Here is a 15,000-nt window from a genome sequence, read left to right as displayed (position 1 = left end):
TTTCTTTAATTAACCTTTTGACTTCCACGAGTGATCGGTACGCAAATCCTCCTCATAATTTCAATGAAATATCAGTCAGACAGGCATTGAGAATGTATATCAGCTTAATACGTATTAGACTTGCTCCAACTCGCCCTCTCGAAACTCTTCGATTGGGAATTTAAAGCGAGCTTGAAGTGAGGTTGCGCAGAGAGCGAACGAACTCATTTTGAAGAGAATGCCTTTCGTGAACGTTGTTTGATCTTTCCTAACAGTGGTGTGTTTGATTATCACTGTCTGTGCTGATCAAGCGTAATGCACAGATTGTTACACGTGTTACACGGCATTGCAGTCTTAAGTGTTAAATGTTTATCATCTTGATATAACACCAAATTCTCATGACTACCCAACAAAGAAATCCACGATACTAGTAAGGAGAATTAACGTTTCCATGGTGGGAATGAAAGGGTTAAAAGATGGAGACAACTTAGAATGGGATTTTTGCTTTTACAAGGAGTAGCCGCCTATCGTTTGTCATTCCAAACTGAACTCGAGGCGAAATCTCTCTAACCCTTGAAAAAACTTCGAGTCCTACTGCATAATTACCCTTCCACCTCTGTGCTAATACACTCTGAATAAACAAAGAAAGATCCCTCTGTAGGGGAATCCAAGTGGCCCTCGGATTACAGGTCTTAGCCCATGGATTCCGGATCCTGGACCCGGAGTGCGGAGTCGTGGATTCCGGATTCCAAACTCACGGGTTCCATCGAAATGGATCCTGGAGTGGATTCTGGATTCCTTGCTGGATTCCGGATTCTGACACATCGGGCGACCTGTTACAAGAATCAACTCGTGCTCTCACCTGTAATCTTGATAATTGTAACGAATTCTGTGAGTCTGTTGAACAAAACAATAAGTGTATGTTGTATAGAGAACATCATGAACTTTTTCACATCTTTGAGCTGCGGTTGTCATTCTATCGCAGTTTAGGATTGAAGGGTTGCGAAAAACTAGGTTTGAACGGGACTCGAGACCATGACTGCAATAGCACTGCACTCACACGTGTGCTTACATAGCGGGTGTTGTGACGCATTTAATCTCGAGTTTGCAGTCTTAAGGGGCCCGTTTCTCGAAAGTCCCGAAAACTTTTCGGGCCCGAAAAGCCATTTTTGAAACTGATAAGCGCTTATTTTGGAGAGCCGATCTTTTAACGCGTTTTCAAGGTAACAAAAAGAAAATTAAGTGTAAAGTTTGACGACTTAAATCCTCTCCGTTCTTGAGATCCAAAGGGAATTGTGACACCCTAACATGGCCCGTAAAGTTTCGAGACTTTCGAGAAACGGGCTCCTGCAGGACCGGTCGAAGGGTGCAGCTTACGACATCAAGCCGAAAGGAACAGGCGCCTCTGCCAGGCATTGTCTATATGGTCCTAGTCTGGTGTGGGAGAACACAGCCACAGCCAGATGTAAATGGCTGTTAGTCGATTTTGATGAGGGAGGAAAACCGGAGTACCCGGAGAAAAACCCTCGAGTTAGGTTGAGGTTGACTGGAACTCAGTCCACATACAGACACCGACGCTTCATGACCAAATGTAACCTGTTCCAGGCTCTCAGATAGTGAAGGCGAGGGAAGGTGAGGGGAAAAAACCAAGCTCCTATGAAATCATTGTTTATTTACCAATCGAATTGAGGCAGGCTGACTCCCTTAGAGCGTTCCGGGCTGGCTGCGAGCGTTTCTTTTCATCAAGTTAATCTACAATTCTATACATGGCACTCATGTAAAGCAGGTTTTTATTTTGTCATTTAATATTATAGTTATATTTATTGATTACTTAGAACAATTTTGAATAATGTAGCTGTAGTCGTTGTATAATTTGTAATAATTCTGGTAATTAATTAGGTTTTTATAGTTGCCACTAATGAGTTTACCGTGTCTAAATAAAGTTATCCTCTCCTATCCTATCCTTTATCATTGACTTTCATACCTTGTTGATCCCTAATTTATTCTCGATGAGTCTGAATTGAAGGCTTTGAAATCCTGATGATGGAGCCAGGTGATCTCTGCAATTGAACAAGTTTCTGGAGATAGCCACTTTGTTCTCAGCTACTATAGTTAATCACACAATGGGAGTCTTTATGCATCAGTCAATTCCAGCAGTGCCCATCCCCCCCCCCCCCCACGGGCTAACCCCCGGGCATTAGCATTAAAAAAAAAAAAATGGGCAAATGCCCCGGGGTGGGGACACATAAGCTGTCTAAATGCCCTGGGGTGGGGACGAAGAAAGAGGGCAAATGCCCCGCCCCCGCGATCGAAATAGCCGTGTTCATGTCGGTGATCGTTTTTCGATAAACCAACTATACCGGTAGTTCACCTTGTCGCTGTGAAGAATCACGACATTTTAAAATGATGATGAATCGCATTTTAAGCTTGCAAGATTTGTCTTGAAGATCGCATCATTTGAATTCGTAAACCTTCTGTATTTTAACTCCACTTTCATGAATTTAAAAATTGCTAGGCTAGTTTTGAATGCGAAATGTGAAGTAGTCGTGTTTACGCAGTCTTCACGTCAGTGATTGTTTTGTGATATTAGTTCACCTTGTCGCTTTTATATATTTATATGCTTACAAGTATAAATGAAGAAATACCTAAAATTGAGAAAACATATCTTTAAAAAACATCCACAAGTTTTTCAAGTCCGTGACGGACAAGCCAGTCTTTAACGAAGGCCTCGTCTTTCCGATAAACTCTTCCATGTTAATTCGAAAACACGTGTGTCAAATGCCCGGGGGATGCCCCAGGGTAGGCTAATGCCCAGCCCCCGGGCCCCGATAAAATTGCGAATGCCCCACCCCCGGGACTGACAACTTGAGCAAATGCCCCGAGGTTGCCCGGGGGGGGGGGGGGGGGATGGGCATTAGGTATAGACAGAAACCCATAAGGGTAAAAACCCTTATGGGTTTCTGGTATAAATAACAATTATTCCATGAGACCAAGTTGGATATGAAGTGATCAAATAACCAACGAGCACGTAGCGCAAGTTGGTTATAATCACTTCATATCCAACAAGGGCGAATGGAATAATTGTTTTAGTAAATTCTCAAACTGGGTTTTGCTGCCGATTTTTATTTCCACAATTTTACAAAGCATCCGGAAAGAGCATCTTGGCACACTATTTTCCATATGACGTAAAACTTCGACTATTGTCTCACAGTCGGAGTTTTTTAGCCAATCAAAAAGCTAGAAATGCAATAGTCGGAGCTGAAAATTTACTAAGTCGTATTCGTTTCTTACTTAGTTTAGTTATAATTAATAGTTTTAAACTGGACGAGTAATTGTTATTATTTTGTTAAATACACGACCCCGTAAGCTTTTTAGCATTAATTCTTATTGTGTATAAATAAAGATTCTATTCTATCCTACACTCGTGCTAGTGCATCAAAAACATTCCTCATCTCATTCATGCCATACCTTGGTGGCAGATAATAGAAACCTTTGACAGCGAACCGTATAACGTAACGGCACCGTGCCATTACAATATCTCTGTTTCATTACATCTTAATTAATATTCATTTTTTTAATCATTCAAGTTTATCATCACTGACCTAAATTCCATGAAGTCCAAGGGTGTCATGGTCTCCAAAATCATGATCTGGTCACGTAAAAGCTGAGGAGTTAAAAAAAAAAAGAAATGTAAAGGCTTAAGTCAATCCAACTTAAGGAACGTTTGCTGATAGCTAAAACGTTGCCAATCTTCAAAGATACCATGGTGCTGCTGGAGCAGAGAACACCTAGGAAATTCCAAGTTCTACAACTCTTGCCTCACTTACATTCAAATGCCTGGCAAGTTAGCAAATGACTGTAAGAACGATGCTTTGCAGGACCCCAAATGAACAGACGAAGATAAGAAACACACAAGTTTCCAAAAAAGATGAATGCAAAAAATTATCAGTTGTGGAAGTCACCTTTTGAATCTTCACAATGCGGTTAAGTCTTGAAATTAACACAAGCACCTTTCTTTCATCCACACCCTAAAACAATTAAATTTCAAGGAGTTGATAGATAGTAAAGTACAAGTTAATGCCTTATAGAATATATGAAGTGTTCATATATTTGAAAAGAGGAAATTGAACACAGTCATGAAATTTAGAGATCATGATCGCATGTTAAGCCGTAGCTTAATGGAGGGGACATTTTTAAATGCTTAACTTATTCACACCTCAAACTCTAGGACACCCCCTGTTGGCAAATGAAGTTGTCTAGTATTAGACAGAGTGAAATATGTTATAATTATTAGACTCAGTCTCCCAAGGATCAATGTGTTAAACAGCCTGAAAAAAAAAAGCCAGGCTACAAGGGGCTGCTGCAAACTCAAACTCTACTGGCAGAGCCTTGAACCAGTGGGAGTTAACTCTAAATGGTATCTCACTTAGCAACTTCAAGTGTATAACAATGTCTGCATTGAGACACACAATACATAATTGTAAATCGATCGCATTTAACCACAGACCGCAAAGAGTTTGGCAACAAAGAGTTTATTGTCACGCAATCAAAAAGGCCGAAGCTACATTGACAATAAAACTCCAACACCGTAGGGCGGGAGGGTATAAGGGAAAACGAAAGCTTTAGACCGCGAGCTAAGAGCGAATGACTGACTTGTCGTGACGAACCGAGCGCTAAATCAAAGATAGTTATCATACATCAATTATCCATCATCACCCGAGTGATGATATAACCAATCGATCGCATTTAACCACAGACCGCAAAGAGTTTGGCAACAAAGAGTTTATTGTCACGCAATCAAAAAACTCAAACTCTACTGGCAGAGCCTTGAACCAGTGGGAGTTAACTCTAAATGGTATCTCACTTAGCAACTTCAAGTGTATAACAATGTCTGCATTGAGACACACAATACATAATTGTAACTGCTACTAAAGAATAATATTATCTGAAATACAGAAATGAGAACTTGTACCAGTTGCTCAATAGTGAACATTTCCCTGATGGAATCCAGCTCATGGATAATCTGTTTGAACCAAAGCTCATAGGCTACAAAAGAAGAAGAAGAAAAGAGGTGCAAAATAAATTTACAAGACCTTTGAGTAATTAAACCTTAAAGTCCAAGTAACATATACAAAGAAATTACAAACTACAGAACGTAGCTTGTGCATTTTCCCGTGCATGCAGCTTCGACCTTATTTTTGTCTATATTTGGGCATAAAATTGTGTACTAAAATCATCATCTTTGTTCCAAGGAAAAGAGTTGCAAGTTACATGCTTCAAGGTCATGTACGCTTCTGTTCAAAATAACAAATTGATATTCATGAGCACTTCTGCCTTACTGTAAAACCCTGAGACCTTTAGTTAATAATTTTATTACTCAATGCAATTTATAAAAATACAGTTATGCAGCAAAAAATAAATACCTTGATGTACGACAATGAACAGGAGTTCATCGTGAACTGGTGAATCTCCTTTTTGGTCACTAATTGGGTTCTGGCAGTCAAGAAGAGTTGTCAGCTATAAAGGAAATTTAGCATGTGACTTTGAAAAAATTTCCAATAACTTCTCAATGCAGTAAACACTCTTCCATAAATAACAAAATTACAAATAAATGAATTAATAAGAATAACAATAATGATAATCATAATTATTAATATCATCATTTAATCAATACTTTATTATTAATGACGACATCGAAAATTACAAATGACAAAATTTATTCAAATTGACATTCCATTCATTCTTATTAGGGGTATATGTGACCAGAAAGTAGAAAGTACAGCAAGGCTGTTGCCTAACAGGAGCCCGGTAGCCTGGGGCTCCCAAAGAATAGGTCTGGGTGCCTTAATTTTCACAGCAACACCTTTCACTTCATATGTTGGGCTCCTAAGTTCTCAGCGTTTAGCTCTGAGGGCCCCTTTAAAATTTTCTTAGGCAGCAGTCTTGTACAGCATAAAGACAAACATGTAGTCTTTACAAGAAGAAGAATGCTGTTTATTATTTTCAAATACACGTATATCTCTTTTTGTTCCAGAGATATTCAAGGTATTAAAATGTGCAAACTAGCAAAGTAATGACATCATTAACTCAACTGCATTTTGATCAAATGTTTTGATATTTGCCAACGCTGCCCCATCTGCATGATCCTGCAAGCGTATAAATATGCTTTAAGATCACCAAAAATATTGAAATCAGGTTGGAGGGGACTGGAAAAGAATGAGTTGCCATGGGAACCAATTTCTTTATAGCCATAAGTGTGTTGCCTGTATAACTATAAGCCTACCAAGTTTTAATGGTCTCTGCTGCAAATTGACCGAGATATAACCTCTGTTTATATACTTGATGTTATATTGGGTCGAGTGAATGACATCAGCAGTCTGCATATTTTACACATTTTTCAAACTGAAATATCTCTGGAACCAATGCAGATATTTCCGAATGGTAAGCGGCTTTTTCTATGTGATAAACCTAAAAATTCAAGGGATAAACATTTTATCATAATAGCACTTTTAATTAGTAAATTTATGTTTCTTGTTCAAAGACAACTTTGACATTACAGTTACAAAGAGAAGATTGTTGGTAAAACAATAAAGAAAGGAGGCGCAAAGGAACCACAAGGGTTAAACCATTGACTCCTAGGAGAATGGGACTAAATACATGCAGATTTTACTCTGCCTAACACCAGATGATTTTACCTGTCAACTGAGGGTGTCCTGGGAAGCCTGAGCTGGGGTCACAGTGGGTTTTAAAACCCATTGACACCTAGGGGTGGTACTTTAAAGATTTTACTCTGTCTAATGTCAAGCAATTTTACTCGTCAACTGGGGTGTGGGGGGGGGGGGGGTGGGGGTGGTTCAGGAATCAGTGGGTTAAAATGGCTTAGATAGGAAAGATGCGAATTTCGTCATCATAGTGGCACTTAATTTTTTTTTTCTACTTTTTGCTCTGTTTATTATTTGACTTACAGTACAGTTACACTGAATAAATACAATCTCTCTACATATAGGAGGTTATTACGGCTAAAACGGTTGCAATTTTTTTTTTCTACTTTTTGCTCTGTTTATTATTTGACTTACAGTACAGTTACACTGAATAAATACAATCTCTCTACATATAGGAGGTTATTACGGCTAAAACGGTTGCACATACATGTGACACACTAACATATGCACACCCACACAACACAAACAACGTTATAAAAAATAAAAATAATAATAAAAAACAACAACAACAACATCCTTGGGATAATATACAAAAAAAGAAAATTACATTACTTTATCTTTGAAAGAAATAATTATTGGCTTCCATGGAAAAGATCCTGATTTTTTAAATTATTGTAATTTGGTAGGGAAATCTGTAATTTACCAGTGTAGGAGAAACGTGATGAAACCTACTAGAAGTCTATTTAAAGTTATGTTATACAAAAAGTATGAAACAGAGTTATATATTGCTGGTAAGACCAACAGTCTGAAGAAGTTTCATAAGAAGTGGAAGTTCAAGCCTCTGTCGTAATTTTGTTTCCAGTATTATAAGTTTAGCGAATGCTTTCTAGTGGTTCTTTAATGCCAAGTACCCTATAGTGCAAATTGCAACCACTATTGTTTGCATTTCAGGATATAATATATATATTATTCAATTTTCTGATATTGTGATGCATTTTAGGCATTCTGAATGGCTGAAAAAATCAGAGAATGAGCTCATACTTTGTGTTATAAACTAAGCTGAAAAATTATTGACAGCAGGTGAAAATTTCAAGTACCCAAACTTTTCTAATTTGCCTTGTTGGATATGAGAAATGCAATAATAATTATTATTGTGAACCACTATTGTGTTCTTGTAGCGACATTGTTACAAGAACGAGGCATATAACGATAGGCGCAATTCATACGCAAATAAGTGGCCGGAATATGCATAATAGAGTATAGGTGAGGGAATATTGCTAGACAATTCACGGGCATGCGTGATCACAATTAAGTTTTTTTAACTGATTTCCAACAAAGCTAAGTGCTCATATTCATTGACAATGACGAATGTTTTGACAAATAACCTAATCATCTTGACAAGCTATTAAACTTTAATAACTCGCATAATGTTTTCAGAGAATAGACTGATATAGAAAACAAATATACTAGCAATATTGTTCCCGATAATCGAATTCATTTCTGAAACTTCTAGAGCTTCTGAATTTTCTTACGCTCGACTTCGTCGCATGAAGAACACTAAAAAAGAATATTAGCGTAAAGTAAACCTAAGCATCAATTTGCAAGGACAACAATCCTGTCAATCGAAAATGTAATACGTATACTTTAGTAAACATGTTTGTGAGAGGTGTAATAAGAGGTGATGACAGTTAAATACTACCCTATTTAATCATGCAGCACTGGAGATAAACGGAGTGTAACAGAAGCAAAAGATCAGAACTTTTGCACAGTCTGATGCAGTTGAATTATGGAATCTAAAGTGAAAACGTTTTAAACATCATTAAGGTGGAGCTCGTTTTGGTTCCAAATTTATCAATCAGTTATCAGCAACACCGAAGAAACGTTAGATTAGACGATCATGATTTTAGTATGCGCATATAGTTGACATAACTCAGTAGCTGACTAGTTCATGAATGTAGTTCAATCATAGCAATTTGTATTTTTATTCGTAAAAGGAAACCGCTACCTTTACAAACAAGTGTTAAAATGCCAAGAAAATTTGATAAATACACTTTTGATCCTATTTAGTCAAGCTTACCTGAAGATAATCGCTGTAGGACATCCGTTTGCCGTCGGCATTTTCTCCACTTGGGGGGCTTGCTTCGCCATCACTGTTGAGTGGAACACAGAAGCGAAGTAATATTCGACGTAAACATGCGAAAATAGAAATTCAAGCAAACATGAAATGCAGAAAACGTTCATACAAGTTGGAGGCGTAAGGGCAGCTCATGGTGTTGAATATTTCGTCGTGAAGCTACACTCATCTGCGGTGGTGCATCCAGACACAGATTTAACGAGGGGGTGTGGTGGGGGTGTGAACATTGCGGACGCTTCACAGGTAAACCATCATGTGATATTTGTTGAACGTTGGCTGTTTGGTGTGACTGTGGTTGCCCTACCTCTCAGTGTGCGTGCAAAACTTCACATGTTAATGTTGTCTTTAGACAAGCGGATACAGGAGTGGTATTTGCAAATATCCGAGTTTGTCAAACAGTATGTGTAATCTAATTTCTTCGTCCAATGCATCGTTCGGATTTTTTCGTCTTTTGCCATTCCTGCAATCTCGTTCCCAGAGTCTTCGTTCCCCTTGACCAGCAGGTCGGGTTACGATACCGTAACCCGACCCCTAGTCAAGGGGAACGAAGACTCTGGGAACGAGATTGCCGTTCCTGTGCAGTATCGAGTATTTTGAACTGCGCACGTTATGGGCCATTTGGATTTCAGATCTTATGAACGCGTCAGTAAAGGAGCAGTTTGCGCATCTCGGCGAATTTAGTTTTAGCTTGTTGTATCCATGCTACGATTTCTGTCTGGCCGGTGTTGATTTCGGCTTGGTGGTTGCGGGTGTCGCGAGCAGTTTCAACTAAAGATTGTTCTTCAGCTTGCGTTAGTCGATTTCAGCTATAGCTATGGACTCGAAAAATGTCTGGTTTAGTTGTGCAGTAGGCTGGGAATTGAGGATTTGAAAGGAAAGGAAAGGAAAGGAACTATATTTAGTGTCTAATCTTAGACACTCGGTCTTTTTTATAGAAAGGATCAGGCCATACTTTTCGAGTGTTCTGCATAGAATTGGTGTTGCGTTCTGAAGCTGTAAGGGACGTGACATTATCCAAATCCCAGTGAAACCAATGTTGTTTACCATTTACCAAAAAAATCCGGTTGGAATGTAAATGGTAAGCCTATTTTGGTCTTCCCAAACGGAAAATTTCCGGAGAAAACGGGATTTTCTTGAAAGGTAGTCCAAAATTCCCAAACGGAATTTCCAAACGGAAAACGTGTTTACCATTTGCATTTCCCCGTGATTTTGCCTCCCTCCAGACTCTCTCGGTAAACTTGAACGAATTTATGTAAATATGGTACACGCCGATCCCAAAAACATTTCCCATTTGGGAGTTTTTGATTTGAACAAACCTACGTAGTACCAACCGGTTCCTGCTTGTAAATCCAAAGACTACCCAAGTCTAGACGGTAGCCTCGCAGCTCCTACAATGTCTCACCTGATTGGAGACCACCCTTGAGGTTTAACAAAAGAACAAATAACAGAAACAAAGGCCCTTTTGTTTTAGGCCTAGGGTAACAGAAACAATGGCCCTTTTGTTTTAGGCCTAGGGTCCATTGTTTCTGTTATTTGTTCTTTTGTTAAACCTCAAGGGTGGTCTCCAATCAGGTGAGACCTTGTAAGAGCTGCGAGGTGAGATGCTAATTTTCAAGAGCATAATTTCGAGGGATACGGAGACATGGGATATGTTAATTAACAATTAGACTCGTAGCCCTTACGGGTTACGGGTCAATAGACCATGAGGCGAAGCCGACTGGGCTATTGACTTGTAGCCCTTGAGGACTAATTGTTTTAGTATCACCCAGCTAGTCGGACAGAAAAGGCAATAATAAAGTTAGCAAATGCAAGTTGAAGAAATAATTATTTGGGAATAAAACGAAAGAGTCACGCTTTTCGCTACTCGAGGACTATTAGTCGACTGTCCTCTAATAGCTTAGCCAATTAAAATGCAGGATTTGCATTAGTTCACTAGTTGGGTGATACTAATTTCAGTTATTGTCATTTTTTGGATGTTCTGTATTCCGATACCTCCCCAAAGTCAGAAGAATCCCAGAGTTGTCGTCAAATATGGGAAACGAAAAGGGAAGGTTAAGTGTGTAGTCGTTCTAGCGCTGGAGCACTAATTGGGGACACTGTAAACAGAAATTAACAATTAACGCAAATCAAGTCAAACGTTGCTTTTTGAGGAGAGGGATAACCGGAGTACCCGGAGAAAACCTCTCGGTGCAGAGAAGAGAACCAACAAACTCAACCCACATATGACGCCGAGTCTGGGGATCGAACCCGGGCCACATTGGTGAGAAGCGAGTGCTGTCACCACTGCTCTTTCCCTGCACCCCTGTCAACCCTTGGGTTGACTTTGCGTGTTCTCTACGTACCCTGCTCCGAGGGGTTTTTCTAGGGGTACTTCGGGTTTCCCTCTTTTCCAAAACCTACCAATGATTTAATAAGAGTTGATTTGGTTTTTGTAAAGTGTCCCCGCCATTGCCTCAGCGCTAAATAAAGTTGAAGTTTAAACATAGTTTTTTATCATAGCAGGGAATCAGCAAAAAGCACACGACATTTTTTGTACAAGCTCCCATTTATTTCAATCCTCTGCCTTTCTTTCCTGAAGGCTACGGTAACCAGATAACGAAAGTGATAAATCACTCATGGTCCTCCACCAGTAGCCTATCTTCAAATAAGACTATAAAACTGACAACTCTTAGTTCGCGGTTTTCCTTTAGCCGGTCAAAGAACAGCATAACCATATAAATAATTAAGTTCTTAACCCTTTTAAATTTTAGCGTGGCCCCCGCGATACATCGAAATCTCTCGTCTCGTAAACTGATGGGGACAAATTGAGGCCACGCCACGTTCTCTGCATCCGAAATAGCTTCACACAAATTACGTTTGGAACGTTCCATCTATTCCAAGGACCTCAAAACTGACAGTCGCTTGGTTATCAAGGGAAAATGACAAATAAACAACGCCAAAACATAAACAGAGGACAGAAAATGAAACAAATTCTCAGAGCAAACCAAACCTTTCCCGAGTACATTGTGAACAATTCTGTGTGGCATTCCAGTCAGTTTAAATTAACACCAGAATTCCTTACTTTTTAAGTACACAACACGAGAGCGTCTTTTTGCTCTTTCTTGCCCCTGTCAATTAATGACAGGTTTGGTTTCAAACCACGCGTCATGACATAATTCAACTAAGGTTTACAAGCTGACCAGAAGCAAGAAACTTCACCAACTTCAGTAGCTTGCACACTGAGCTCCAACCCTCGTCATTCATTTGCTGATTGGGTTGAAGCTAAGACAGCTATAACTTAAAACTGCCTTCCTCTCCAAAAACCGAAAGCCCAGTGCGGTTTAATAAAATGTGAGAAATATAAGAAACATGTTAACTTAATTTGAATTCCAACCTTATAACCTATAAATAAAAGATTCTTTACCTCCTTATTAAACAGTACCGGTGAAAAGGCGCTTTTCACTCATACATAAGCATATTACTATATCGTATCCTATATCATATCCTATATGTCAAAAAATTATTATTCTCTGCACTTGCCCATCTGCTTTTCTTTCTCATTGTCTTACGTTGAGGTTGTCATGGAAACCAGACCTAAGACTTTGTTCAACAAATTTCCCTATTTTATGGAAAGCCCCGACCTTTGACATTTTGAAAATATGTACTTTACAAAATTTCCTGGTTTGAACAATAACGTCACCATCGCCTTATCAGACAGGGCCACTGCGTCCGATTTCTCCTAAATCAGTGAAAAGTAAGCAGGTTGCGCAGCTCTCGCAACGACTCTCGTGATTGGTTCAGAAAAAATTGGACACAAAGAACGATACAATGGAAACAATGGACCATGACGTTAAAAACAATAGAGCTGCGACCTAAAGGGATCCAATGAAATTAGAGGTTGTAAAGAGCTGCGTCCTAACTGGGCACGTTCGCCCAAACCGTTTCCTCAAAATGTGGGAGCCATTTCGCCCCTTTTAAGCGCTATTTCCAAAAACCCAACAAGACTATTAAGTTATTGATACCAAACAATAAGAGGACCTCTGGAAAGCAAGTTTAGTTCCCTGCATGGCGAAAAATATACACTTTTCACTGATCTAGTTGAGTCGTCGGACTCAAGTTGAACGCTAAATTTTCCATATACATATACATATACATACACATAACGCGTAGGTATATTCTAAGTTCAGGACCAACACAAGAAAGATATGCTTACAACAAGCGATAAAATTTATAAATGCTTTTTAGTTACTAAACCTCTCTTCTGGGATGGTTGCTCAAGAAATCGTAGTGACCCGGCAATCTGCAAGCTCGGGGGCAAATCGTAATAATCTCGGCATCTTTCGACCACCTTCGAGGACAATTCGTGAACCAACGAAGCAACCCATCTCGTTAGGTCAGGCTAAAAATACTCCAGTCAATCTTTGTAGAGGTTAAAGTATTCAGTCTCTCCTCCCCCATTTTTACTTTATCGCGAATCTCTGCGTGCATCAACGCAAGTTGAGTTTTCATGTCAATGTAGTACTGAAAATCCGCAAATTCGTTTTCCTCGAGACAATTTTCCAAAATCTTAGACACTGCTTCCCCTCTTTTGTCGTTGACCTCCTTAATTTTACAAGCTTCTTCGTGCTGAAGAGTGACTTTGTCAATTTTGCTAAGCAGAATATCCTGCAATGGAAAAGTTTCAAAATTAGTCAACACCTCCAGACATTGAAGAGATGATATTTTTTACTTGGAAAAAAAGTCCGAGTAATCCTTTGCTGGAGTCGAACCTACGATGACAACTTCGGACGCTCTACCACTGAGCCATAGGAGGGGGTTAGCCAATTAAACTAGGCTCACGAGACAATTGTCCCGCAAAAGGAGAATCTTTGTTTACATTTATTGCCTCATTAGCATAAGCCCATCATTTTCTAATCCATCAGCCAAATAATCAGTACTGAATATTGAAAGTGCATTGCATAATGAGCTACCTCTGAGACTTCGCCTATACTGCCAGGACTGAAATTTTCGAAACGGTGGGTTGTCGCTATTGAAACGAATGACTGAGATGCAAAGTGTTAACCTTCCATCTCAAACATTCATTTCAATAACTTTAGACATTGTTAATGATGATGACAACGATGATGACGACGGTGATAGTGGCTAAGATGATGCGGATGGTTCCGCTTAGGTGACCTCATACACCACAAGCCTTTTTGAGATATCACTGCCAAGCCGGCCACTTCTGCTGGAGAGAACACACTCACAAAGGACAGCCACAACATCGGGAACTTCATAGTGTGTGGGTTCTTTAACGTCCCACAGGGAACTTATGAACATTTGTGAGACGGGGACTGCGGTTTAAAGTCCTTATCCGAGAAGACTTGAAAGTCTAATAATTTGCTGATGTAATTACAAAGACAACACTTTCTCCCCAGTTATTTTAAGATCCCGAGTGTTGGTCCGGCCGGAGTCGAACTCACGACCTCCCCCGCATGGCAGCCCGGTGCTCAACCAACTGGGCCACCGTAATTGACCAAAAGCCGGAGCACTCTTAGAACCATAAAAATGAAATCAAACTCGTGTCCACTACGTCTCAAAATACACTTGATGAGATGACGACCACCTGCACTAATACGTTATTGTAAATAATCGAAACACTGAAAAAAAAGGCTGGATAAGAATATAATTTATTTTAGGGTGGGTGAAATTTCAGACACCAACGCGGCCCCCTCTCTGTTTTGGGTCATCAAAATGGCCGCTGTCACGTCATGTGAAATCGTCAAGGAAAAAACACTAGGCCTGTGACATTGCAGTGGATGTGACCTCTCCAAAGAGTTGTTCTCCCTCTCCTTTTTATGGCTATCAAGGCGGAGAAGCATGATTAGAAGAGTGGTTATATTTCTTTACAATTCCTTACCTTCTGTTGCCTATCTGCTTCCTCAGACATGTCCAAGTCATTTAACATCATTTCGTATCTGTGCATCCTCTGAGTCAAACTCAAAAGCAAACCAATGATCTTATTAAGCTCTCCAGTGAAGAGTTGGTATTTGGATAATTCCGTTGGACTCGCCTTCTTCTCCACGATTTTCGAGACTTTGAGACCAATTTCCTCGTTGCCGTCGATTTCTTCTTTTATTTCATCCATTTGCGACCTCAAGTCCGCTATCTTTTGCTTCATGCTTTCCACCAGGATGGACTAAATAAAAGGAAAAAACTAAAACATGAAGATTTGGATTACACTGATCAGGGCAAGGCTAAGGGCTA

At 39.6% G+C, this 15,000-nt stretch overlaps 2 protein-coding genes across 3 annotated transcripts in view; both read right to left on the bottom strand.

Moving 5' to 3' along the window:
- Positions 1-9,008, bottom strand: part of LOC138000625 (tryptophan 2,3-dioxygenase-like) — a 20,514-nt gene extending 11,506 nt beyond the window's left edge. Inside the window, exons 1-8 of the mRNA XM_068847172.1 lie at positions 8,885-9,008; positions 8,719-8,791; positions 5,403-5,496; positions 4,952-5,025; positions 3,942-4,007; positions 3,582-3,643; positions 1,964-2,039; positions 842-876 (exon numbers count right to left, since the gene is read on the bottom strand). Coding sequence (XP_068703273.1) covers positions 842-876; positions 1,964-2,039; positions 3,582-3,643; positions 3,942-4,007; positions 4,952-5,025; positions 5,403-5,496; positions 8,719-8,791; positions 8,885-8,910 — 506 coding nt within the window. The 5' untranslated portion in view covers positions 8,911-9,008. The remainder of the gene's footprint in view (positions 1-841; positions 877-1,963; positions 2,040-3,581; positions 3,644-3,941; positions 4,008-4,951; positions 5,026-5,402; positions 5,497-8,718; positions 8,792-8,884) is intronic.
- A 2,293-nt stretch (positions 9,009-11,301) lies between these two features.
- Positions 11,302-15,000, bottom strand: part of LOC138000623 (uncharacterized) — a 33,126-nt gene continuing 29,427 nt past the window's right edge. For both annotated transcript variants that reach the window (XM_068847169.1, XM_068847170.1), the window contains 2 exons: positions 14,654-14,932; positions 11,302-13,419 (listed from right to left, as the gene is read on the bottom strand). In XM_068847169.1, coding sequence (XP_068703270.1) covers positions 13,144-13,419; positions 14,654-14,932 — 555 coding nt within the window. In that variant the 3' untranslated portion in view covers positions 11,302-13,143. The remainder of the gene's footprint in view (positions 13,420-14,653; positions 14,933-15,000) is intronic.

Source organism: Montipora foliosa, chromosome 4, assembly GCF_036669935.1.
Source record: "Montipora foliosa isolate CH-2021 chromosome 4, ASM3666993v2, whole genome shotgun sequence".
Classification (NCBI taxonomy): Eukaryota; Metazoa; Cnidaria; class Anthozoa; order Scleractinia; family Acroporidae; genus Montipora; species Montipora foliosa.
Note: the sequence above shows the minus strand (reverse complement) of the source record. Positions and strands in the feature narration are given on the sequence as shown.